General features: G+C 60.3%; 3 protein-coding genes across 3 annotated transcripts; all 3 read right to left on the bottom strand.

Moving 5' to 3' along the window:
* Nucleotides 1–10,522: 10,522 nt before the first annotated feature.
* Nucleotides 10,523–11,476, bottom strand: LOC122676584 (ubiquitin carboxyl-terminal hydrolase 17-like protein 6; the record flags this gene model as incomplete). Its single annotated transcript, XM_043875983.1, has 1 exon — nucleotides 10,523–11,476. A coding segment is annotated over one exon (954 nt), but the record flags the coding sequence as incomplete, so codon positions are not given.
* A 3,701-nt stretch (nucleotides 11,477–15,177) lies between these two features.
* LOC122677122 (ubiquitin carboxyl-terminal hydrolase 17-like protein 6) lies at nucleotides 15,178–16,131 on the bottom strand (the record flags this gene model as incomplete). The annotated part of the gene is made up of 1 exon (XM_043876964.1): nucleotides 15,178–16,131. A coding segment is annotated over one exon (954 nt), but the record flags the coding sequence as incomplete, so codon positions are not given.
* Nucleotides 16,132–24,485: 8,354 nt separating this feature from the next.
* LOC122676564 (ubiquitin carboxyl-terminal hydrolase 17-like protein 6) lies at nucleotides 24,486–25,439 on the bottom strand (the record flags this gene model as incomplete). The annotated part of the gene is made up of 1 exon (XM_043875946.1): nucleotides 24,486–25,439. A coding segment is annotated over one exon (954 nt), but the record flags the coding sequence as incomplete, so codon positions are not given.
* Nucleotides 25,440–25,887: the final 448 nt, after the last annotated feature.

The following is a 25,887-nucleotide window of genomic DNA, read 5'->3' as shown; positions in this document are numbered from 1 at the left end:
TGGAGCTTCTGCAGCAGACTCCTTGCACCGGAAATGGAGCCCCAGGCAACTCTGCGCACGAGAGTCCCGCCGCTGACGAAGACATCCCCGCCTCATTCCTGCCGGAGGTCCCTTTCCCAGGTAGCACTACGCCTCCCAAGGACATTCCACCCATAGAGCCTGGTCGCCCATCTTCTCCCCGGACCCTGCTCGACGTTTGGGGCGTTTTTGAGAGCCTGACCGGCCAGAAGGAGACGATTCACGCACCTGCACCCACTCCTCCCTGCCCCCTGGAGGGCTCAGGAGATCGTCTCCTTGCTCGGCTGGCTGTGGGCGTACTGGGAGGCGTCTCCCTGCCGCGTCACTCACCAGAGGCCAGCGGTGCGGCCAGAGAATGCAGACGGGGAAAGAAAGGCAAACCCACACCCCAAGTCCCATCCAGAGAGGACTCTCCCAGCCCCGCAGAAGTGCGAGGCCCTCGGACCGTGCTCAGATCCGGTCACGCACCCCATCCTCTCCAGTAACTTCCCAGCAGAGCCAGCCCTCGAGAGCTCGGCCGCTCAGCAAGATCCAGGTGAAGACCGTGGCCCCGGGCACACTGCAGGCCCCGCCTTTTTCCAGGAGGCTGCACCAGCCACACCGCCGAGAGGAACTCGCTCCTCGCTGGGAACGCTTGCTGCGTCACACAGGGCGTGCCGCACGCAGAGTGTGCCTGGGCTTCTGCAGGCATGTGCCTCAGAGCCTACCTACCGCCACAGCCCCAGAGATGGCCGCGGCTTCTTGTTCTTCCTCTTGGTCGCTCGGGCCCTCCCGCTGGCACAAGGGCCGTTGCCAACGCTCGTCGGGCCCGGAGGCGGGCTGTCCGTGCTGGGCCGGTCGAGCCGGTCGTGCTCCTGTTCAGGCAGCTTGCCGTGTCTGCCTCCTCCGTGTGTGGACTGGTGAATCACGACTGCGCCGGCAGGCAGGGCCGACTGGATCTTCCGGAGGTCGAAGGCCGGCTTCGGCCGCTTGTGCTCTTGGAGGCGTCTCCACTGCTCTAAGCTGATTCCTTCGACCTCTGTGTCCCCCGGGGACACCTGCGACCCAGGAGCTCTGCCGCTGGCGTCTCCCGCAGGCTCCCCGGGGCCGGCGGGGTCAGGCTCCCCGGCGTGTGTGGGGTCAGCCGTGAGGGGGGCCGCGGGCCCTCCCCCAGCACCCCCTTGCCACGCACCCTCCCGGGAGTAGAAGAGCACGTAGGCGCTCTGGCTCAGGGCAGCACTCGCGTCACAGGCGCTCACCTTGGCATCGTCCATCTTATACCACTGGCCGTTGCCCGCTCGCACGTAGGAAAAGTAGTGTCCTCGCTCACAGCTCCACCCGGAGTGCACCAGCATGGCATAGAGCACGTAGGCCAGTGGCCCTGCCTTCCGCTCAGACGTGTAGGGCTGCAGGTCGAGGCACTGGGGATAGCGCACTTCCTGAGCCCTTTTGGCCCTGCTCACCTGTGTCAACCGCTTCAGCACCAGCACCAGGACCTGGGACGTGCTGTGCAAAGTTAACCTCTTGGTGGCAGGCACCTTCCGGAGACAAAGGCCACAGTCATAGGCGTTTTCAGCGTCCAGCTTCTCGGGCTTCACCAGCTCTCTCAGAGCTTGCTCCACACTCTGAGCCCCCGTGATATCCAGGCTGATGTCCAGATAAGGGTCGAACGTGTCCGAGACACCGAGGCAGTGGAGACACTGGATCTGAGACCTCCACGTCCCGCCGAAGATCTGCCGGATGAGGGTGGTGTCCTCGGAGGGATGGCCCGACGGCTGGGATGCACTCAAGCATCCTTGCTGCATGGCATTCAGAGTGAACATCAGAAACTCGTGGGCATCTTCCTGCCGGTGTGTGTGGAAGCCCGCCAGCAGGTCCTTGTGGGGCAGGATCACCTCTCCCGGGTGAAGGAGGGCTCGGGTCACGTGAGCTCGCATGGCACAGAGCGTGCAGGAGGTGCGGGCCGGACAGAGGGTGGCGTGCTGCTGGGACACCATCCAGCTGTCCAGGGGCGGCGTGTGGCTCAGACACTGCAGCGCTGCATTCACGTAGCAGGTGTTCCCCAGATTGTGAAGCCCAGCCCCGACCCCCCACGGCCCCCTCCAACTCAGGGCGACTTGGTGGCCAGGCGCCAGCCCTGCTGACCCAGGAGCCAAGTCACCCCGCTGGGGCCGCCCAACCGCCGGCGACGGCCCCTCAGGGACACAGGGTCCCCGAAGGGCATCCGCACCAGCGGCGCTGGGCCGACAACCTTGCCCTCCGGGGAAGACGTTGAAGGGAGACGGACACGCACCACCCCCGTGCGCCGAAGCAGCCCCCGGGTCTCTGCAGTCAAGGCCCACGAGTCTTTGCATCTCCTACCTGCAGCTGCACGACGACGCCTCCTTCCCTCAGACGGTGCTTCTCTGAAAAAGGGCCTGGGCCCCGCCCCCTCGGGCCTTTGATGGCTTTCCCACAGCCCCACCCCCGCACGCACAAGCTCCTCATTGGCTGAGGCGTCCGAGGGCGTGCTCACTCCCACTCCCGACATCCCACCACCGACACTTTTCTCGGGGAATTCCCCATGACGAAGCCCCGCACGCACTTCCGATCTGGCCCTGCACCACAGGGCTCAGGATGCAAATGATTCGGGGGGGCTTTGGCCTTCCAGACTTGCCTGCTAGAGAGTCACTGCAGGGCTTCCAAGTTCAGCACACACATGCGGGCTGGGGAGGAATTCCGTGGGCTCACCCTTCAGATCCTAACACACTTGTGGAAACATATGTCTGCCCACCTACCCTCTCCCCTTGAGGGGTCTCCCCACCCCAGACCCCTGCCTGAGGACAACCCCTCCCCGGACAACAATAAACCCTTGCCTCAACTTTGCCCTCGACTGAGGTCCACTCCCATTTCGATGCTTTCTCACGAGCCACTCTTCTAGCGTTCAGGGTCCTAGCACCAAGAGATGCCGCGAGTGTGGCACATATGCTTTTCTCCCTTTGGGGCCGTTGGTCATGGTCCAAAGTGAGCTCTTTCAGAACGCCATAGGCTCGCTGCAGCTTTGGATTCCTTTCTTCAGCCCCTTTGCAATCTTAGTTGTCTTGTTCTTTATTTCTTCTTCTTTTTTTTTTTCTGTGTATTCGTTCATTTTTTAATTTTTTTCTATGTTCTATTCATTTTATTATTTTTTTTGCTTGTTTTTATTCTCTGTTTCTACTTTAATTATACTAGTTGACTTCGAGAGTCATCTTTCCTATGTAGGGGCTCAAAACGCACTATAATTTAAGGTATAAACAGACTTCCCTCCTGGAGGAGGATGACTGTGGGTTTCCTTCTTGGTGTGAGACATGTATGTTTGTTTGCTCTCCCGACCTCGACATTATGCTTGCCTTCCAGCACTACGGGCGATCCACAGTGCATGGGTTTCCCATAGCTGATGTGGTGATTCTGTTGATCCTTACTAGGAAAAGACGGTCCTGACCCCGCTTTCTTCCTTAGCCTACTGCACCCCTCCCACCTCCCGCTGCCCCATCCCATCCCAGGACCCTACTGCTTTGTGCTTTATGACGCACTTGCTCACAAACTTGCTGTCCCTTTGCCTCCTTCCTAGGGCACAGAGAAGCCAGATCAGCCAGTATCTGTCTCTCTTTTGCACGGATTTCCCCCAGCATCAGGCGACCTTCCCATTCCCTCTGCCATGCCATTCCAATCACCATTCTTCTCCTTCTTCTCCTGCTTCAACTTCTTCTCCTTCTCCAACTTCTTCACCTCCTTCCCTGTCTCCTTCTCCTTCTCCTTCCCCTTCTCCATCTTCTTCTTCTTCTCCATCTTCTTTCTTCTTCTTCTTCTTCTTCTTCTTCTTCTTCGTCTTCAGAGGGTGTGGATGGGGCAAGCAGTAAGTCCATTTGAGGCGATGGGGCAGAGGAAGATTGGTGGTGATAATGAGGGCGGCCTGTGTGTGGCTCGAATTCCTAGTCCAGGGCACGCTTGTTCGTGTTCTTGGGGGAAGATACTGCTCGTCATTCTTTTTCCTCTCTGCGTGTGGTGGGCACGGTGCTTTGTAGGTAACCGTGCGGGGAGAAAAAGCCAGCGGAACATTCTCTGTTCCTTGCCAAGCCGACTAGCGCGGTCAGGAGCCACAGTTGTCCCTCTAGGTCTGAGATGCTAAATCGCTAATTGCAGGTCCACCGTTTGATGGAGGGTTTTGGGTTTGAAGCCGGCAACCAAGAGAAAGAAAGAAACCGCAAGAGGGGATCGATACGGGTCCTCGAGCGCCCCTCCACCAGGTCGCGGGATGACGAGGCAGGCGGGAAAGCAGCTAGGAAAGGACAGTTTCCCCACCGCCCCAGACCCTTCCGAGGCCGGCCGCGTCTCATCGCATCCAGCCGCGTTTGTCCGTGGCCAAGCTGGACGACACAACGGACTGACACATAGGATGGGCAGAGTCGGATGTCCAGTTGTCTAGCTCTCACGATCTAGGGCAGCCTTGGGTCTTTCCTCAGTGCGGGGAGGACCTTTGCTTTCAGAAAGGAACGGTTGCATGACCCATCTCCACTTAGGCCCCTGTGCCATGCTGGCGGAGAAGTTTCTTTGGGACTCATTGGGTCGCCCTTCTCCCCTTGGCCTTCGTGTTGGTGCCGGTGGTGCTGGTGGTGGTGCTCATGGCACGGTGAATCACTTGTCCCGTTTGGCACTTGGAGCTTCTGCAGCAGACTCCTTGCACCGGAAATGGAGCCCCAGGCAACTCTGCGCACGAGCGTCCCGCCGCTGACGAAGACATCCCCACCTCATTCCTGCCGGAGGTCCCTTTCCCAGGTAGCACTACGCCTCCCAAGGACATTCCACCCATAGAGCCTGGTCGCCCATCTTCTCCCCGGACCCTGCTCGACGTTTGGGGCGTTTTCGAGAGCCTGACCGGCCAGAAGGAGACGATTCACGCACCTGCACCCGCTCCTCCCTGCCCCCTGGAGGGCTCAGGAGATCGTCTCCTTGCTCGGCTGGCTGTGGGCGTACTGGGAGGCGTCTCCCTGCCGCGTCACTCACCAGAGGCCAGCGGTGCGGCCAGAGAATGCAGACGGGGAAAGAAAGGCAAACCCACACCCCAAGTCCCATCCAGAGAGGACTCTCCCAGCCCCGCAGAAGTGCGAGGCCCTCGGACCGTGCTCAGACCCGGTCACGCACCCCATCCTCTCCAGTAACTTCCCAGCAGAGCCAGCCCTCGAGAGCTCAGCCGCTCAGCACGATCCAGGTGAAGACCGTGGCCCCGGGCACACTGCAGGCCCCGCCTTTTTCCAGGAGGCTGCACCAGCCACACCGCCGAGAGGAACTCGCTCCTCGCCGGGAACGCTTGCTGCGTCACACAGGGCGTGCCGCACGCAGAGTGTGCCTGGGCTTCTGCAGGCATGTGCCTCAGAGCCTACCTACCGCCACAGCCCCAGAGATGGCCGCGGCTTCTTGTTCTTCCTCTTGGTCGCTCGGGCCCTCCCGCTGGCACAAGGGCCGTTGCCAACGCTCGTCGGGCCCGGAGGCGGGCTGTCCGTGCTGAGCCGGTCGAGCCGGTCGTGCTCCTGTTCAGGCAGCTTGCCGTGTCTGCCTCCTCCGTCTGTGGACTGGTGAATCACGACTGCGCCGGCAGGCAGGGCCGACTGGATCTTCCGGAGGTCGAAGGCCGGCTTCGGCCGCTTGTGCTCTTGGAGGCGTCTCCACTGCTCTAAGCTGATTCCTTCGACCTCTGTGTCCCCCGGGGACACCTGCGACCCAGGAGCTCTGCCGCTGGCGTCTCCCGCAGGCTCCCCGGGGCCGGCGGGGTCAGGCTCCCCGGCGTGTGTGGGGTCAGCCGTGAGGGGGGCCGCGGGCTCTCCCCCAGCACCCCCTTGCCACGCACCCTCCCGGGAGTAGAAGAGCACGTAGGCGCTCTGGCTCAGGGCAGCACTCGCGTCACAGGCGCTCACCTTGGCATCGTCCATCTTATACCACTGGCCGTTGCCCCCTCGCACGTAGGAAAAGTAGTGTCCTCACTCACAGCTCCACCCGGAGTGCACCAGCACGGCATAGAGCACGTAGGCCAGTGGCCCTGCCTTCCGCTCAGACGTGTAGGGCTGCAGGCCGAGGCACTGGGGATAGCGCACTTCCTGAGCCCTTTTGGCCCCGCTCACCTGTGTCAACCGCTTCAGCACCAGCACCAGGACCTGGGACGTGCTGTGCAAAGTCAACCTCTTGGTGGCAGGCACCTTCCGGAGACAAAGGCCACAGTCATAGGCGTTTTCAGCGTCCAGCTTCTCGGGCTTCACCAGCTCTCTCAGAGCTTGCTCCACACTCTGAGCCGCCGTGATATCCAGGCTGATGTCCAGATAAGGGTCGAACGTGTCCGAGACACCGAGGCAGTGGAGACACTGGATCTGAGACCTCCACGTCCCGCCGAAGATCTGCCGGATGAGGGTGGTGTCCTCGGAGGGATGGCCCGACGGCTGGGATGCACTCAAGCACCCTTGCTGCATGGCATTCAGAGTGAACATCAGAAACTCGTGGGCATCTTCCTGCCGGTGTGTGTGGAAGCCCGCCAGCAGGTCCTTGTGGGGCAGGATCACCTCTCCCGGGTGAAGGAGGGCTCGGGTCACGTGAGCTCGCATGGCACAGAGCGTGCAGGAGGTGCGGGCCGGACAGAGGGTGGCGTGCTGCTGGGACACCATCCAGCTGGCCAGGGGCGGCGTGTGGCTCAGACACTGCAGCGCTGCATTCACGTAGCAGGTGTTCCCCAGATTCTGAAGCCCAGCCCCGACCCCCCACGGCCCCCTCCAACTCAGGGCGACTTGGTGGCCAGGCGCCAGCCCTGCTGACCCAGGAGCCAAGTCACCCCGCTGGGGCCGCCCAACCGCCGGCGACGGCCCCTCAGGGACACAGGGTCCCCGAAGGGCATCCGCACCAGCGGCGCTGGGCCGACAACCTTGCCCTCCGGGGAAGACGTTGAAGGGAGACGGACACGCACCACCCCCGTGCGCCGAAGCAGCCCCCGGGTCTCTGCAATCAAGGCCCACGAGTCTTTGCATCTCCTACCTGCAGCTGCACGACGACGCCTCCTTCCCTCAGACGGTGCTTCTCTGAAAAAGGGCCTGGGCCCCGCCCCCTCGGGCCTTTGATGGCTTTCCCACAGCCCCACCCCCGCACGCACAAGCTCCTCATTGGCTGAGGCGTCCGAGGGCGTGCTCACTCCCACTCCCGACATCCCACCACCGACACTTTTCTCGGGGAATTCCCCATGACGAAGCCCCGCACGCACTTCCGATCTGGCCCTGCACCACAGGGCTCAGGATGCAAATGATTCGGGGGGGGCTTTGGCCTTCCAGACTTGCCTGCTAGAGAGTCACTGCAGGGCTTCCAAGTTCAGCACACACATGCGGGCTGGGGAGGAATTCCGTGGGCTCACCCTTCAGATCCTAACACACTTGTGGAAACATATGTCTGCCCACCTACCCTCTCCCCTTGAGGGGTCTCCCCAGCCCAGACCCCTGCCTGAGGACAACCCCTCCCCGGACAACAATAAACCCTTGCCTCAACTTTGCCCTCGACTGAGGTCCACTCCCATTTCGATGCTTTCTCACGAGCCACACTTCTAGCGTTCAGGGTCCTAGCACCAAGAGATGCCGCGAGTGTGGCACATATGCTTTTCTCCCTTTGGGGCTGTTGGTCATGGTCCAAAGTGAGCTCTTTCAGAAAGACATAGGATCGCTGCAACTTTCGATTCATTTCTTCAGCCCCTTTGCAATCTTAGTTGTCTTGTTCTTTATTTCTTCTTCTTTTTTTTTTTTCTGTGTATTCGTTCATTTTTTAATTTTTTTCTATGTTCTATTCATTTTATTATTTTTTTTGCTTGTTTTTATTCTCTGTTTCTACTTTAATTATACTAGTTGACTTCGAGAGTCATCTTTCCTATGTAGGGGCTCAAAACGCACTATAACTTAAGGTATAAACAGACTTCCCTCCTGGAGGAGGATGACTGTGGGTTTCCTTCTTGGTGTGAGACATGTATGTTTGTTTGCTCTCCCGACCTCGACATTATGCTTGCCTTCCAGCACTATGGGCGATCCACAGTGCATGGGTTTCCCATAGCTGATGTGGTGATTCCGTTGATCCTTACTAGGAAAAGACGGTCCTGACCCCGCTTTCTTCCTTAGCCTATTGCACCCCTCCCACCTCCCGCTGCCCCATCCCATCCCAGGACCCTACTGCTTTGTGCTTTATGACGCACTTGCTCACAAACTTGCTGTCCCTTTGCCTCCTTCCTAGGGCACAGAGAAGCCAGATCAGCCAGTATCTGTCTCTCTTTTGCACGGATTTCCCCCAGCATCAGGCGACCTTCCCATTCCCTCTGCCATGCCATTCCAATCACCATTCTTCTCCTTCTTCTCCTGCTTCAACTTCTTCTCCTTCTCCAACTTCTTCACCTCCTTCCCTGTCTCCTTCTCCTTCTCCTTCCCCTTCTCCATCTTCTTCTTCTTCTCCATCTTCTTTCTTCTTCTTCTTCTTCTTCAGAGGGTGTGGATGGGGCAAGCAGTAAGTCCATTTGAGGCGATGGGGCAGAGGAAGATTGGTGGTGATAATGAGGGCGGCCTGTGTGTGGCTCGAATTCCTAGTCCAGGGCACGCTTGTTCGTGTTCTTGGGGGAAGATACTGCTCGTCATTCTTTTTCCTCTCTGCGTGTGGTGGGCACGGTGCTTTGTAGGTAACCGTGCGGGGAGAAAAAGCCAGCGGAACATTCTCTGTTCCTTGCCAAGCCGACTAGCGCGGTCAGGAGCCACAGTTGTCCCTCTAGGTCTGAGATGCTAAATCGCTAATTGCAGGTCCACCGTTTGATGGAGGGTTTTGGGTTTGAAGCCGGCAACCAAGAGAAAGAAAGAAACCGCAAGAGGGGATCGATACGGGTCCTCGAGCGCCCCTCCACCAGGTCGCGGGATGACGAGGCAGGCGGGAAAGCAGCTAGGAAAGGACAGTTTCCCCACCGCCCCAGACCCTTCCGAGGCCGGCCGCGTCTCATCGCATCCAGCCGCGTTTGTCCGTGGCCAAGCTGGACGACACAACGGACTGACACATAGGATGGGCAGAGTCGGATGTCCAGTTGTCTAGCTCTCACGATCTAGGGCAGCCTTGGGTCTTTCCTCAGTGCGGGGAGGACCTTTGCTTTCAGAAAGGAACGGTTGCATGACCCATCTCCACTTAGGCCCCTGTGCCATGCTGGCGGAGAAGTTTCTTTGGGACTCATTGGGTCGCCCTTCTCCCCTTGGCCTTCGTGTTGGTGCCGGTGGTGCTGGTGGTGGTGCTCATGGCACGGTGAATCACTTGTCCCGTTTGGCACTTGGAGCTTCTGCAGCAGACTCCTTGCACCGGAAATGGAGCCCCAGGCAACTCTGCGCACGAGCGTCCCGCCGCTGACGAACACATCCCCGCCTCATTCCTGCCGGAGGTCCCTTTCCCAGGTAGCACTACGCCTCCCAAGAACATTCCACCCATAGAGCCTGGTCGCCCATCTTCTCCCCGGACCCTGCTTGACGTTTGGGGCGTTTTCGAGAGCCTGACCGGCCAGAAGGAGACGATTCACGCACCTGCACCCGCTCCTCCCTGCCCCCTGGAGGGCTCAGGAGATCATCTCCTTGCTCGGCTGGCTGTGGGCGTACTGGGAGGCGTCTCCCTGCCGCGTCACTCACCAGAGGCCAGCGGTGCGGCCAGAGAATGCAGACGGGGAAAGAAAGGCAAACCCACACCCCAAGTCCCATCCAGAGAGGACTCTCCCAGCCCCGCAGAAGTGCGAGGCCCTCGGACCGTGCTCAGACCCGGTCACGCACCCCATCCTCTCCAGTAACTTCCCAGCAGAGCCAGCCCTCGAGAGCTCGGCCACTCAGCAAGATCCAGGTGAAGACCGTGGCCCCGGGCACACTGCAGGCCCCGCCTTTTTCCAGGAGGCTGCACCAGCCACACCGCCGAGAGGAACTCGCTCCTCGCCGGGAACGCTTGCTGCGTCACACAGGGCGTGCCGCACGCAGAGTGTGCCTGGGCTTCTGCAGGCATGTGCCTCAGAGCCTACCTACCGCCACAGCCCCAGAGATGGCCGCGGCTTCTTGTTCTTCCTCTTGGTCGCTCGGGCCCTCCCGCTGGCACAAGGGCCGTTGCCAACGCTCGTCGGGCCCGGAGGCGGGCTGTCCGTGCTGAGCCGGTCGAGCCGGTCGTGCTCCTGTTCAGGCAGCTTGCTGTGTCTCCCTCCTCCGTGGTTGGACTGGTGAATCACGACTGCGCCGGCAGGCAGGGCCGACTGGATCTTCCGGAGGTCGAAGGCCGGCTTCGGCCGCTTGTGCTCTTGGAGGCGTCTCCACTGCTCTAAGCTGATTCCTTCGACCTCTGTGTCCCCCGGGGACACCTGCGACCCAGGAGCTCTGCCGCTGGCGTCTCCCGCAGGCTCCCCGGGGCCGGCGGGGTCAGGCTCCCCGGCGTGTGTGGGGTCAGCCGTGACGGGGGCCGCGGGCCCTCCCCCAGCACCCCCTTGCCACGCACCCTCCCGGGAGTAGAAGAGCACGTAGGCGCTCTGGCTCAGGGCAGCACTCGCGTCACAGGCGCTCACCTTGGCATCGTCCATCTTATACCACTGGCCGTTGCCTGCTCGCACGTAGGAAAAGTAGTGTCCTCGCTCACAGCTCCACCCGGAGTGCACCAGCACGGCATAGAGCACGTAGGCCAGTGGCCCTGCCTTCCGCTCAGACGTGTAGGGCTGCAGGTCGAGGCACTGGGGATAGCGCACTTCCTGAGCCCTTTTGGCCCCGCTCACCTGTGTCAACCGCTTCAGCACCAGCACCAGGACCTGGGACGTGCTGTGCAAAGTCAACCTCTTGGTGGCAGGCACCTTCCGGAGACAAAGGCCACAGTCATAGGCGTTTTCAGCGTCCAGCTTCTCGGGCTTCACCAGCTCTCTCAGAGCTTGCTCCACACTCTGAGCCTCCGTGATATCCAGGCTGATGTCCAGATAAGGGTCGAACGTGTCCGAGACACCGAGGCAGTGGAGACACTGGATCTGAGACCTCCACGTCCCGCCGAAGATCTGCCGGATGAGGGTGGTGTCCTCGGAGGGATGGCCCGACGGCTGGGATGCACTCAAGCACCCTTGCTGCATGGCATTCAGAGTGAACATCAGAAACTCGTGGGCATCTTCCTGCCGGTGTGTGTGGAAGCCCGCCCGCAGGTCCTTGTGGGGCAGGATCACCTCTCCCGGGTGAAGGAGGGCTCGGGTCACGTGAGCTCGCATGGCACAGAGCGTGCAGGAGGTGCGGGCCGGACAGAGGGTGGCGTGCTGCTGGGACACCATCCAGCTGGCCAGGGGCGGCGTGTGGCTCAGACACTGCAGCGCTGCATTCACGTAGCAGGTGTTCCCCAGATTCTGAAGCCCAGCCCCGACCCCCCACGGCCCCCTCCAACTCAGGGCGACTTGGTGGCCAGGCGCCAGCCCTGCTGACCCAGGAGCCAAGTCACCCCGCTGGGGCCGCCCAACCGCCGGCGACGGCCCCTCAGGGACACAGGGTCCCCGAAGGGCATCCGCACCAGCGGCGCTGGGCCGACAACCTTGCCCTCCGGGGAAGACGTTGAAGGGAGACGGACACGCACCACCCCCGTGCGCCGAAGCAGCCCCCGGGTCTCTGCAATCAAGGCCCACGAGTCTTTGCATCTCCTACCTGCAGCTGCACGACGACGCCTCCTTCCCTCAGACGGTGCTTCTCTGAAAAAGGGCCTGGGCCCCGCCCCCTCGGGCCTTTGATGGCTTTCCCACAGCCCCACCCCCGCACGCACAAGCTCCTCATTGGCTGAGGCGTCCGAGGGCGTGCTCACTCCCACTCCCGACATCCCACCACCGACACTTTTCTCGGGGAATTCCCCATGACGAAGCCCCGCACGCACTTCTGATCTGGCCCTGCACCACAGGGCTCAGGATGCAAATGATTCGGGGGGGGCTTTGGCCTTCCAGTCTTGCCTGCTAGAGAGTCACTGCAGGGCTTCCAAGTTCAGCACACACATGCGGGCTGGGGAGGAATTCCGTGGGCTCACCCTTCAGATCCTAACACACTTGTGGAAACATATGTCTGCCCACCTACCCTCTCCCCTTGAGGGGTCTCCCCAGCCCAGACCCCTGCCTGAGGACAACCCCTTCCCGGACAACAATAAACCCTTGCCTCAACTTTGCCCTCGACTGAGGTCCACTCCCATTTCGATGCTTTCTCACGAGCCACTCTTCTAGCGTTCAGGGTCCTAGCACCAAGAGATGCCGCGAGTGTGGCACATATGCTTTTCTCCCTTTGGGGCCGTTGGTCATGGTCCAAAGTGAGCTCTTTCAGAACGCCATAGGCTCGCTGCAGCTTTGGATTCATTTCTTCAGCCCCTTTGCAATCTTAGTTGTCTTGTTCTTTATTTCTTCTTCTTTTTTTTTTTTCTGTGTATTCGTTCATTTTTTAATTTTTTTCTATGTTCTATTCATTTTATTATTTTTTTTGCTTGTTTTTATTCTCTGTTTCTACTTTAATTATACTAGTTGACTTCGAGAGTCATCTTTCCTATGTAGGGGCTCAAAACGCACTATAACTTAAGGTATAAACAGACTTCCCTCCTGGAGGAGGATGACTGTGGGTTTCCTTCTTGGTGTGAGACATGTATGTTTGTTTGCTCTCCCGACCTCGACATTATGCTTGCCTTCCAGCACTATGGGCGATCCACAGTGCATGGGTTTCCCATAGCTGATGTGGTGATTCCGTTGATCCTTACTAGGAAAAGACGGTCCTGACCCCGCTTTCTTCCTTAGCCTATTGCACCCCTCCCACCTCCCGCTGCCCCATCCCATCCCAGGACCCTACTGCTTTGTGCTTTATGACGCACTTGCTCACAAACTTGCTGTCCCTTTGCCTCCTTCCTAGGGCACAGAGAAGCCAGATCAGCCAGTATCTGTCTCTCTTTTGCACGGATTTCCCCCAGCATCAGGCGACCTTCCCATTCCCTCTGCCATGCCATTCCAATCACCATTCTTCTCCTTCTTCTCCTGCTTCAACTTCTTCTCCTTCTCCAACTTCTTCACCTCCTTCCCTGTCTCCTTCTCCTTCTCCTTCCCCTTCTCCATCTTCTTCTTCTTCTCCATCTTCTTTCTTCTTCTTCTTCTTCTTCAGAGGGTGTGGATGGGGCAAGCAGTAAGTCCATTTGAGGCGATGGGGCAGAGGAAGATTGGTGGTGATAATGAGGGCGGCCTGTGTGTGGCTCGAATTCCTAGTCCAGGGCACGCTTGTTCGTGTTCTTGGGGGAAGATACTGCTCGTCATTCTTTTTCCTCTCTGCGTGTGGTGGGCACGGTGCTTTGTAGGTAACCGTGCGGGGAGAAAAAGCCAGCGGAACATTCTCTGTTCCTTGCCAAGCCGACTAGCGCGGTCAGGAGCCACAGTTGTCCCTCTAGGTCTGAGATGCTAAATCGCTAATTGCAGGTCCACCGTTTGATGGAGGGTTTTGGGTTTGAAGCCGGCAACCAAGAGAAAGAAAGAAACCGCAAGAGGGGATCGATACGGGTCCTCGAGCGCCCCTCCACCAGGTCGCGGGATGACGAGGCAGGCGGGAAAGCAGCTAGGAAAGGACAGTTTCCCCACCGCCCCAGACCCTTCCGAGGCCGGCCGCGTCTCATCGCATCCAGCCGCGTTTGTCCGTGGCCAAGCTGGACGACACAACGGACTGACACATAGGATGGGCAGAGTCGGATGTCCAGTTGTCTAGCTCTCACGATCTAGGGCAGCCTTGGGTCTTTCCTCAGTGCGGGGAGGACCTTTGCTTTCAGAAAGGAACGGTTGCATGACCCATCTCCACTTAGGCCCCTGTGCCATGCTGGCGGAGAAGTTTCTTTGGGACTCATTGGGTCGCCCTTCTCCCCTTGGCCTTCGTGTTGGTGCCGGTGGTGCTGGTGGTGGTGCTCATGGCACGGTGAATCACTTGTCCCGTTTGGCACTTGGAGCTTCTGCAGCAGACTCCTTGCACCGGAAATGGAGCCCCAGGCAACTCTGCGCACGAGCGTCCCGCCGCTGACGAAGACATCCCCGCCTCATTCCTGCCGGGGGTCCCTTTCCCAGGTAGCACTACGCCTCTCAAGGACATTCCACCCATAGAGCCTGGTCGCCCATCTTCTCCCCGGACCCTGCTCGACGTTTGGGGCATTTTCGAGAGCCTGACCGGCCAGAAGGAGACGATTCACGCACCTGCACCCGCTCCTCCCTGCCCCCTGGAGGGCTCAGGAGATCGTCTCCTTGCTCGGCTGGCTGTGGGCGTACTGGGAGGCGTCTCCCTGCCGCGTCACTCACCAGAGGCCAGCGGTGCGGCCAGAGAATGCAGACGGGGAAAGAAAGGCAAACCCACACCCCAAGTCCCATCCAGAGAGGACTCTCCCAGCCCCGCAGAAGTGCGAGGCCCTCGGACCGTGCTCAGACCCGGTCACGCACCCCATCCTCTCCAGTAACTTCCCAGCAGAGCCAGCCCTCGAGAGCTCGGCCGCTCAGCAAGATCCAGGTGAAGACCGTGGCCCCGGGCACACTGCAGGCCCCGCCTTTTTCCAGGAGGCTGCACCAGCCACACCGCCGAGAGGAACTCGCTCCTCGCCGGGAACGCTTGCTGCGTCACACAGGGCGTGCCGCACGCAGAGTGTGCCTGGGCTTCTGCAGGCATGTGCCTCAGAGCCTACCTACCGCCACAGCCCCAGAGATGGCCGCGGCTTCTTGTTCTTCCTCTTGGTCGCTCGGGCCCTCCCGCTGGCACAAGGGCCGTTGCCAACGCTCGTCGGGCCCGGAGGCGGGCTGTCCGTGCTGAGCCGGTCGAGCCGGTCGTGCTCCTGTTCAGGCAGCTTGCCGTGTCTCCCTCCTCCGTGGTTGGACTGGTGAATCACGACTGCGCCGGCAGGCAGGGCCGACTGGATCTTCCGGAGGTCGAAGGCCGGCTTCGGCCGCTTGTGCTCTTGGAGGCGTCTCCACTGCTCTAAGCTGATTCCTTCGACCTCTGTGTCCCCCGGGGACACCTGCGACCCAGGAGCTCTGCCGCTGGCGTCTCCCGCAGGCTCCCCGGGGCCGGCGGGGTCAGGCTCCCCGGCGTGTGTGGGGTCAGCCGTGAGGGGGGCCGCGGGCCCTCCCCCAGCACCCCCTTGCCACGCACCCTCCCGGGAGTAGAAGAGCACGTAGGCGCTCTGGCTCAGGGCAGCACTCGCGTCACAGGCGCTCACCTTGGCATCGTCCATCTTATACCACTGGCCGTTGCCCGCTCGCACGTAGGAAAAGTAGTGTCCTCGCTCACAGCTCCACCCGGAGTGCACCAGCACGGCATAGAGCACGTAGGCCAGTGGCCCTGCCTTCCGCTCAGACGTGTAGGGCTGCAGGTCGAGGCACTGGGGATAGCGCACTTCCTGAGCCCTTTTGGCCCCGCTCACCTGTGTCAACCGCTTCAGCACCAGCACCAGGACCTGGGACGTGCTGTGCAAAGTCAACCTCTTGGTGGCAGGCACCTTGCGGAGACAAAGGCCACAGTCATAGGCGTTTTCAGCGTCCAGCTTCTCGGGCTTCACCAGCTCTCTCAGAGCTTGCTCCACACTCTGAGCCGCCGTGATATCCAGGCTGATGTCCAGATAAGGGTCGAACGTGTCCGAGACACCGAGGCAGTGGAGACACTGGATCTGAGACCTCCACGTCCCGCCGAAGATCTGCCGGATGAGGGTGGTGTCCTCGGAGGGATGGCCCGACGGCTGGGATGCACTCAAGCACCCTTGCTGCATGGCATTCAGAGTGAACATCAGAAACTCGTGGGCATCTTCCTGCCGGTGTGTGTGGAAGCCCGCCAGCAGGTCCTTGTGGGGCAGGATCACCTCTCCCGGGTGAAGGAGGGCTCGGGTCACGTGAGCTCGCATGGCACAGAGCGTGCAGGAGGTGCGGGCCGGACAGAGGGTGGCGTGCTGCTGGGACACCATCCAGCTGTCCAGGGGCGGCGTGTGGCTCAGACACTGCAGCGCTGCATTCACGTAGCAGGTGTTCCCCAGATTCTGAAGCCCAGCCCCGACCCCCCACGGCCCCCTCCAACTCAGGGCGACTTGGTGGCCAGGCGCCAGCCCTGCTGACCCAGGAGCCAAGTCACCCCGCTGGGGCCGCCCAACCGCCGGCGACGGCCCCTCAGGGACACAGGGTCCCCGAAGGGCATCCGCACCAGCGGCGCTGGGCCGACAACCTTGCCCTCCGGGGAAGACGTTGAAGGGAGACGGACACGCACCACCCCCGTGCGCCGAAGCAGCCCCCGGGTCTCTGCAGTCAAGGCCCACGAGTCTTTGCATCTCCTACCTGCAGCTGCACGACGACGCCTCCTTCCCTCAGACGGTGCTTCTCTGAAAAAGGGCCTGGGCCCCGCCCCCTCGGGCCTTTGATGGCTTTCCCACAGCCCCACCCCCGCACGCACAAGCTCCTCATTGGCTGAGGCGTCCAAGGGCGTGCTCACTCCCACTCCCGACATCCCACCACCGACACTTTTCTCGGGGAATTCCCCATGACGAAGCCCCGCACGCACTTCCGATCTGGCCCTGCACCACAGGGCTCAGGATGCAAATGATTCGGGGGGGGCTTTGGCCTTCCAGACTTGCCTGCTAGAGAGTCACTGCAGGGCTTCCAAGTTCAGCACACACATGCGGGCTGGGGAGGAATTCCGTGGGCTCACCCTTCAGATCCTAACACACTTGTGGAAACATATGTCTGCCCACCTACCCTCTCCCCTTGAGGGGTCTCCCCAGCCCAGACCCCTGCCTGAGGACAACCCCTCCCCGGACAACAATAAACCCTTGCCTCAACTTTGCCCTCGACTGAGGTCCACTCCCATTTCGATGCTTTCTCACGAGCCACTCTTCTAGCGTTCAGGGTCCTAGCACCAAGAGATGCCGCGAGTGTGGCACATATGCTTTTCTCCCTTTGGGGCCGTTGGTCATGGTCCAAAGTGAGCTCTTTCAGAACGCCATAGGCTCGCTGCAGCTTTGGATTCATTTCTTCAGCCCCTTTGCAATCTTAGTTGTCTTGTTCTTTATTTCTTCTTCTTTTTTTTTTTCTGTGTATTCGTTCATTTTTTAATTTTTTTCTATGTTCTATTCATTTTATTATTTTTTTTGCTTGTTTTTATTCTCTGTTTCTACTTTAATTATACTAGTTGACTTCGAGAGTCATCTTTCCTATGTAGGGGCTCAAAACGCACTATAACTTAAGGTATAAACAGACTTCCCTCGTGGAGGAGGATGACTGTGGGTTTCCTTCTTGGTGTGAGACATGTATGTTTGTTTGCTCTCCCGACCTCGACATTATGCTTGCCTTCCAGCACTAAGGGCGATCCACAGTGCATGGGTTTCCCATAGCTGATGTGGTGATTCCGTTGATCCTTACTAGGAAAAGACGGTCCTGACCCCGCTTTCTTCCTTAGCCTATTGCACCCCTCCCACCTCCCGCTGCCCCATCCCATCCCAGGACCCTACTGCTTTGTGCTTTATGACGCACTTGCTCACAAACTTGCTGTCCCTTTGCCTCCTTCCTAGGGCACAGAGAAGCCAGATCAGCCAGTATCTGTCTCTCTTTTGCACGGATTTCCCCCAGCATCAGGCGACCTTCCCATTCCCTCTGCCACGCCATTCCAATCACCATTCTTCTCCTTCTTCTCCTGCTTCAACTTCTTCTCCTTCTCCAACTTCTTCACCTCCTTCCCTGTCTCCTTCTCCTTCTCCTTCCCCTTCTCCATCTTCTTCTTCTTCTCCATCTTCTTTCTTCTTCTTCTTCTTCTTCAGAGGGTGTGGATGGGGCAAGCAGTAAGTCCATTTGAGGCGATGGGGCAGAGGAAGATTGGTGGTGATAATGAGGGCGGCCTGTGTGTGGCTCGAATTCCTAGTCCAGGGCACGCTTGTTCGTGTTCTTGGGGGAAGATACTGCTCGTCATTCTTTTTCCTCTCTGCGTGTGGTGGGCACGGTGCTTTGTAGGTAACCATGCGGGGAGAAAAAGCCAGCGGAACATTCTCTGTTCCTTGCCAAGCCGACTAGCGCGGTCAGGAGCCACAGTTGTCCCTCTAGGTCTGAGATGCTAAATCGCTAATTGCAGGTCCACCGTTTGATGGAGGGTTTTGGGTTTGAAGCCGGCAACCAAGAGAAAGAAAGAAACCGCAAGAGGGGATCGATACGGGTCCTCGAGCGCCCCTCCACCAGGTCGCGGGATGACGAGGCAGGCGGGAAAGCAGCTAGGAAAGGACAGTTTCCCCACCGCCCCAGACCCTTCCGAGGCCGGCCGCGTCTCATCGCATCCAGCCGCGTTTGTCCGTGGCCAAGCTGGACGACACAACGGACTGACACATAGGATGGGCAGAGTCGGATGTCCAGTTGTCTAGCTCTCACGATCTAGGGCAGCCTTGGGTCTTTCCTCAGTGCGGGGAGGACCTTTGCTTTCAGAAAGGAACGGTTGCATGACCCATCTCCACTTAGGCCCCTGTGCCATGCTGGCGGAGAACTTTCTTTGGGACTCATTGGGTCGCCCTTCTCCCCTTGGCCTTCGTGTTGGTGCCGGTGGTGCTGGTGGTGGTGCTCATGGCACGGTGAATCACTTGTCCCGTTTGGCACTTGGAGCTTCTGCAGCAGACTCCTTGCACCGGGAATGGAGCCCCAGACAACTCTGCGCACGAGCGTCCCGCCGCTGACGAAGACATCCCCGCCTCATTCCTGCCGGAGGTCCCTTTCCCAGGTAGCACTACGCCTCCCAAGGACATTCCACCCATAGAGCCTGGTCGCCCATCTTCTCCCCGGACCCTGCTCGACGTTTGGGGCGTTTTTGAGAGCCTGACCGGCCAGAAGGAGACGATTCACGCACCTGCACCCGCTCCTCCCTGCCCCCTGGAGGGCTCAGGAGATCGTCTCCTTGCTCGGCTGGCTGTGGGCGTACTGGGAGGCGTCTCCCTGCCGCGTCACTCACCAGAGGCCAGCGGTGCGGCCAGAGAATGCAGACGGGGAAAGAAAGGCAAACCCACACCCCAAGTCCCATCCAGAGAGGACTCTCCCAGCCCCGCAGAAGTGCGAGGCCCTCGGACCGTGCTCAGACCCGGTCACGCACCCCATCCTCTCCAGTAACTTCCCAGCAGAGCCAGCCCTCGAGAGCTCAGCCGCTCAGCACGATCCAGGTGAAGACCGTGGCCCCGGGCACACTGCAGGCCCCGCCTTTTTCCAGGAGGCTGCACCAGCCACACCGCCCACAGGAACTCGCTCCTCGCCGGGAACGCTTGCTGCGTCACACAGGGCGTGCCGCACGCAGAGTGTGCCTGGGCTTCTGCAGGCATGTGCCTCAGAGCCTACCTACCGCCACAGCCCCAGAGATGGCCGCGGCTTCTTGTTCTTCCTCTTGGTCGCTCGGGCCCTCCCGCTGGCACAAGGGCCGTTGCCAACGCTCGTCGGGCCCGGAGGCGGGCTGTCCGTGCTGAGCCGGTCGAGCCGGTCGTGCTCCTGTTCAGGCAGCTTGCCGTGTCTGCCTCCTCCGTGTGTGGACTGGTGAATCACGACTGCGCCGGCAGGCAGGGCCGACTGGATCTTCCGGAGGTCGAAGGCCGGCTTCGGCCGCTTGTGCTCTTGGAGGCGTCTCCACTGCTCTAAGCTGATTCCTTCGACCTCTGTGTCCCCCGGGGACACCTGCGACCCAGGAGCTCTGCCGCTGGCGTCTCCCGCAGGCTCCCCGGGGCCGGCGGGGTCAGGCTCCCCGGCGTGTGTGGGGTCAGCCGTGAGGGGGCCCGCGGGCCCTCCCCCAGCACCCCCTTGCCACGCACCCTCCCGGGAGTAGAAGAGCACGTAGGCGCTCTGGCTCAGGGCAGCACTCGCGTCACAGGCGCTCACCTTGGCATCGTCCATCTTATACCACTGGCCGTTGCCCGCTCGCACGTAGGAAAAGTAGTGTCCTCGCTCACAGCTCCACCCGGAGTGCACCAGCACGGCATAGAGCACGTAGGCCAGTGGCCCTGCCTTCCGCTCAGACGTGTAGGGCTGCAGGTCGAGGCACTGGGGATAGCGCACTTCCTGAGCCCTTTTGGCCCCGCTCACCTGTGTCAACCGCTTCAGCACCAGCACCAGGACCTGGGACGTGCTGTGCAAAGTCAACCTCTTGGTGGCAGGCACCTTCCGGAGACAAAGGCCACAGTCATAGGCGTTTTCAGCGTCCAGCTTCTCGGGCTTCACCAGCTCTCTCAGAGCTTGCTCCACACTCTGAGCCTCCGTGATATCCAGGCTGATGTCCAGATAAGGGTCGAACGTGTCCGAGACACCGAGGCAGTGGAGACACTGGATCTGAGACCTCCACGTCCCGCCGAAGATCTGCCGGATGAGGGTGGTGTCCTCGGAGGGATGGCCCGACGGCTGGGATGCACTCAAGCACCCTTGCTGCATGGCATTCAGAGTGAACATCAGAAACTCGTGGGCATCTTCCTGCCGGTGTGTGTGGAAGCCCGCCAGCAGGTCCTTGTGGGGCAGGATCACCTCTCCCGGGTGAAGGAGGGCTCGGGTCACGTGAGCTCGCATGGCACAGAGCGTGCAGGAGGTGCGGGCCGGACAGAGGGTGGCGTGCTGCTGGGACACCATCCAGCTGTCCAGGGGCGGCGTGTGGCTCAGACACTGCAGCGCTGCATTCACGTAGCAGGTGTTCCCCAGATTCTGAAGCCCAGCCCCGACCCCCCACGGCCCCCTCCAACTCAGGGCGACTTGGTGGCCAGGCGCCAGCCCTGCTGACCCAGGAGCCAAGTCACCCCGCTGGGGCCGCCCAACCGCCGGCGACGGCCCCTCAGGGACACAGGGTCCCCGAAGGGCATCCGCACCAGCGGCGCTGGGCCGACAACCTTGCCCTCCGGGGAAGACGTTGAAGGGAGACGGACACGCACCACCCCCGTGCGCCGAAGCAGCCCCCGGGTCTCTGCAATCAAGGCCCACGAGTCTTTGCATCTCCTACCTGCAGCTGCAAGACGACGCCTCCTTCCCTCAGACGGTGCTTCTCTGAAAAAGGGCCTGGGCCCCGCCCCCTCGGGCCTTTGATGGCTTTCCCACAGCCCCACCCCCGCACGCACAAGCTCCTCATTGGCTGAGGCGTCCGAGGGCGTGCTCACTCCCACTCCCGACATCCCACCACCGACACTTTTCTCGGGGAATTCCCCATGACGAAGCCCCGCACGCACTTCCGATCTGGCCCTGCACCACAGGGCTCAGGATGCAAATGATTCGGGGGGGGCTTTGGCCTTCCAGACTTGCCTGCTAGAGAGTCACTGCAGGGCTTCCAAGTTCAGCACACACATGCGGGCTGGGGAGGAATTCCGTGGGCTCACCCTTCAGATCCTAACACACTTGTGGAAACATATGTCTGCCCACCTACCCTCTCCCCTTGAGGGGTCTCCCCAGCCCAGACCCCTGCCTGAGGACAACCCCTCCCCGGACAACAATAAACCCTTGCCTCAACTTTGCCCTCGACTGAGGTCCACTCCCATTTCGATGCTTTCTCACGAGCCACTCTTCTAGCGTTCAGGGTCCTAGCACCAAGAGATGCCGCGAGTGTGGCACATATGCTTTTCTCCCTTTGGGGCCGTTGGTCATGGTCCAAAGTGAGCTCTTTCAGAACGCCATAGGCTCGCTGCAGCTTTGGATTCATTTCTTCAGCCCCTTTGCAATCTTAGTTGTCTTGTTCTTTATTTCTTCTTCTTTTTTTTTTTCTGTGTATTCGTTCATTTTTTAATTTTTTTCTATGTTCTATTCATTTTATTATTTTTTTTGCTTGTTTTTATTCTCTGTTTCTACTTTAATTATACTAGTTGACTTCGAGAGTCATCTTTCCTATGTAGGGGCTCAAAACGCACTATAACTTAAGGTATAAACAGACTTCCCTCGTGGAGGAGGATGACTGTGGGTTTCCTTCTTGGTGTGAGACATGTATGTTTGTTTGCTCTCCCGACCTCGACATTATGCTTGCCTTCCAGCACTATGGGCGATCCACAGTGCATGGGTTTCCCATAGCTGATGTGGTGATTCCGTTGATCCTTACTAGGAAAAGACGGTCCTGACCCCGCTTTCTTCCTTAGCCTATTGCACCCCTCCCACCTCCCGCTGCCCCATCCCATCCCAGGACCCTACTGCTTTGTGCTTTATGACGCACTTGCTCACAAACTTGCTGTCCCTTTGCCTCCTTCCTAGGGCACAGAGAAGCCAGATCAGCCAGTATCTGTCTCTCTTTTGCACGGATTTCCCCCAGCATCAGGCGACCTTCCCATTCCCTCTGCCACGCCATTCCAATCACCATTCTTCTCCTTCTTCTCCTGCTTCAACTTCTTCTCCTTCTCCAACTTCTTCACCTCCTTCCCTGTCTCCTTCTCCTTCTCCTTCCCCTTCTCCATCTTCTTCTTCTTCTCCATCTTCTTTCTTCTTCTTCTTCTTCTTCAGAGGGTGTGGATGGGGCAAGCAGTAAGTCCATTTGAGGCGATGGGGCAGAGGAAGATTGGTGGTGATAATGAGGGCGGCCTGTGTGTGGCTCGAATTCCTAGTCCAGGGCACGCTTGTTCGTGTTCTTGGGGGAAGATACTGCTCGTCATTCTTTTTCCTCTCTGCGTGTGGTGGGCACGGTGCTTTGTAGGTAACCATGCGGGGAGAAAAAGCCAGCGGAACATTCTCTGTTCCTTGCCAAGCCGACTAGCGCGGTCAGGAGCCACAGTTGTCCCTCTAGGTCTGAGATGCTAAATCGCTAATTGCAGGTCCACCGTTTGATGGAGGGTTTTGGGTTTGAAGCCGGCAACCAAGAGAAAGAAAGAAACCGCAAGAGGGGATCGATACGGGTCCTCGAGCGCCCCTCCACCAGGTCGCGGGATGACGAGGCAGGCGGGAAAGCAGCTAGGAAAGGACAGTTTCCCCACCGCCCCAGACCCTTCCGAGGCCGGCCGCGTCTCATCGCATCCAGCCGCGTTTGTCCGTGGCCAAGCTGGACGACACAACGGACTGACACATAGGATGGGCAGAGTCGGATGTCCAGTTGTCTAGCTCTCACGATCTAGGGCAGCCTTGGGTCTTTCCTCAGTGCAGGGAGGACCTTTGCTTTCAGAAAGGAACGGTTGCATGACCCATCTCCACTTAGGCCCCTGTGCCATGCTGGCGGAGAAGTTTCTTTGGGACTCATTGGGTCGCCCTTCTCCCCTTGGCCTTCGTGTTGGTGCCGGTGGTGCTGGTGGTGGTGCTCATGGCACGGTGAATCACTTGTCCCGTTTGGCACTTGGAGCTTCTGCAGCAGACTCCTTGCACCGGAAATGGAGCCCCAGGCAACTCTGCGCACGAGCGTCCCGCCGCTGACGAACACATCCCCGCCTCATTCCTGCCGGAGGTCCCTTTCCCAGGTAGCACTACGCCTCCCAAGGACATTCCACCCATAGAGCCTGGTCGCCCATCTTCTCCCCGGACCCTGCTCGACGTTTGGGGCGTTTTCGAGAGCCTGACCGGCCAGAAGGAGACGATTCACGCACCTGCACCCGCTCCTCCCTGCCCCCTGGAGGGCTCAGGAGATCATCTCCTTGCTCGGCTGGCTGTGGGCGTACTGGGAGGCGTCTCCCTGCCGCGTCACTCACCAGAGGCCAGCGGTGCGGCCAGAGAATGCAGACGGGGAAAGAAAGGCAAACCCACACCCCAAGTCCCATCCAGAGAGGACTCTCCCAGCCCCGCAGAAGTGCGAGGCCCTCGGACCGTGCTCAGACCCGGTCACGCACCCCATCCTCTCCAGGAACTTCCCAGCAGAGCCAGCCCTCGAGAGCTCGGCCGCTCAGCAAGATCCAGGTGAAGACCGTGGCCCCGGGCACACTGCAGGCCCCGCCTTTTTCCAGGAGGCTGCACCAGCCACACCGCCCACAGGAACTCGCTCCTCGCCGGGAACGCTTGCTGCGTCACACAGGGCGTGCCGCACGCAGAGTGTGCCTGGGCTTCTGCAGGCATGTGCCTCAGAGCCTACCTACCGCCACAGCCCCAGAGATGGCCGCGGCTTCTTGTTCTTCCTCTTGGTCGCTCGGGCCCTCCCGCTGGCACAAGGGCCGTTGCCAACGCTCGTCGGGCCCGGAGGCGGGCTGTCCGTGCTGGGCCGGTCGAGCCGGTCGTGCTCCTGTTCAGGCAGCTTGCCGTGTCTGCCTCCTCCGTGTGTGGACTGGTGAATCACGACTGCGCCGGCAGGCAGGGCCGACTGGATCTTCCGGAGGTCGAAGGCCGGCTTCGGCCGCTTGTGCTCTTGGAGGCGTCTCCGCTGCTCTAAGCTGATTCCTTCGACCTCTGTGTCCCCCGGGGACACCTGCGACCCAGGAGCTCTGCCGCTGGCGTCTCCCGCAGGCTCCCCGGGGCCGGCGGGGTCAGGCTCCCCGGCGTGTGTGGGGTCAGCCGTGAGGGGGGCCGCGGGCCCTCCCCCAGCACCCCCTTGCCACGCACCCTCCCGGGAGTAGAAGAGCACGTAGGCGCTCTGGCTCAGGGCAGCACTCGCGTCACAGGCGCTCACCTTGGCATCGTCCATCTTATACCACTGGCCGTTGCCCGCTCGCACGTAGGAAAAGTAGTGTCCTCGCTCACAGCTCCACCCGGAGTGCACCAGCACGGCATAGAGCACGTAGGCCAGTGGCCCTGCCTTCCGCTCAGACGTGTAGGGCTGCAGGTCGAGGCACTGGGGATAGCGCACTTCCTGAGCCCTTTTGGCCCCGCTCACCTGTGTCAACCGCTTCAGCACCAGCACCAGGACCTGGGACGTGCTGTGCAAAGTCAACCTCTTGGTGGCAGGCACCTTCCGGAGACAAAGGCCACAGTCATAGGCGTTTTCAGCGTCCAGCTTCTCGGGCTTCACCAGCTCTCTCAGAGCTTGCTCCACACTCTGAGCCTCCGTGATATCCAGGCTGATGTCCAGATAAGGGTCGAACGTGTCCGAGACACCGAGGCAGTGGAGACACTGGATCTGAGACCTCCACGTCCCGCCGAAGATCTGCCGGATGAGGGTGGTGTCCTCGGAGGGATGGCCCGACGGCTGGGATGCACTCAAGCACCCTTGCTGCATGGCATTCAGAGTGAACATCAGAAACTCGTGGGCATCTTCCTGCCGGTGTGTGTGGAAGCCCGCCAGCAGGTCCTTGTGGGGCAGGATCACCTCTCCCGGGTGAAGGAGGGCTCGGGTCACGTGAGCTCGCATGGCACAGAGCGTGCAGGAGGTGCGGGCCGGACAGAGGGTGGCGTGCTGCTGGGACACCATCCAGCTGGCCAGGGGCGGCGTGTGGCTCAGACACTGCAGCGCTGCATTCACGTAGCAGGTGTTCCCCAGATTCTGAAGCCCAGCCCCGACCCCCCACGGCCCCCTCCAACTCAGGGCGACTTGGTGGCCAGGCGCCAGCCCTGCTGACCCAGGAGCCAAGTCACCCCGCTGGGGCCGCCCAACCGCCGGCGACGGCCCCTCAGGGACACAGGGTCCCCGAAGGGCATCCGCACCAGCGGCGCTGGGCCGACAACCTTGCCCTCCGGGGAAGACGTTGAAGGGAGACGGACACGCACCACCCCCGTGCGCCGAAGCAGCCCCCGGGTCTCTGCAATCAAGGCCCACGAGTCTTTGCATCTCCTACCTGCAGCTGCACGACGACGCCTCCTTCCCTCAGACGGTGCTTCTCTGAAAAAGGGCCTGGGCCCCGCCCCCTCGGGCCTTTGATGGCTTTCCCACAGCCCCACCCCCGCACGCACAAGCTCCTCATTGGCTGAGGCGTCCGAGGGCGTGCTCACTCCCACTCCCGACATCCCACCACCGACACTTTTCTCGGGGAATTCCCCATGACGAAGCCCCGCACGCACTTCCGATCTGGCCCTGC

This window comes from Cervus elaphus, chromosome 20 (genome assembly GCF_910594005.1).
Source record: "Cervus elaphus chromosome 20, mCerEla1.1, whole genome shotgun sequence".
Lineage (NCBI taxonomy): Eukaryota > Metazoa > Chordata > Mammalia > Artiodactyla > Cervidae > Cervus > Cervus elaphus.
The sequence above is the reverse complement of the archived record's forward strand: the minus strand, read 5'-3'. Positions and strand labels throughout refer to the sequence as shown.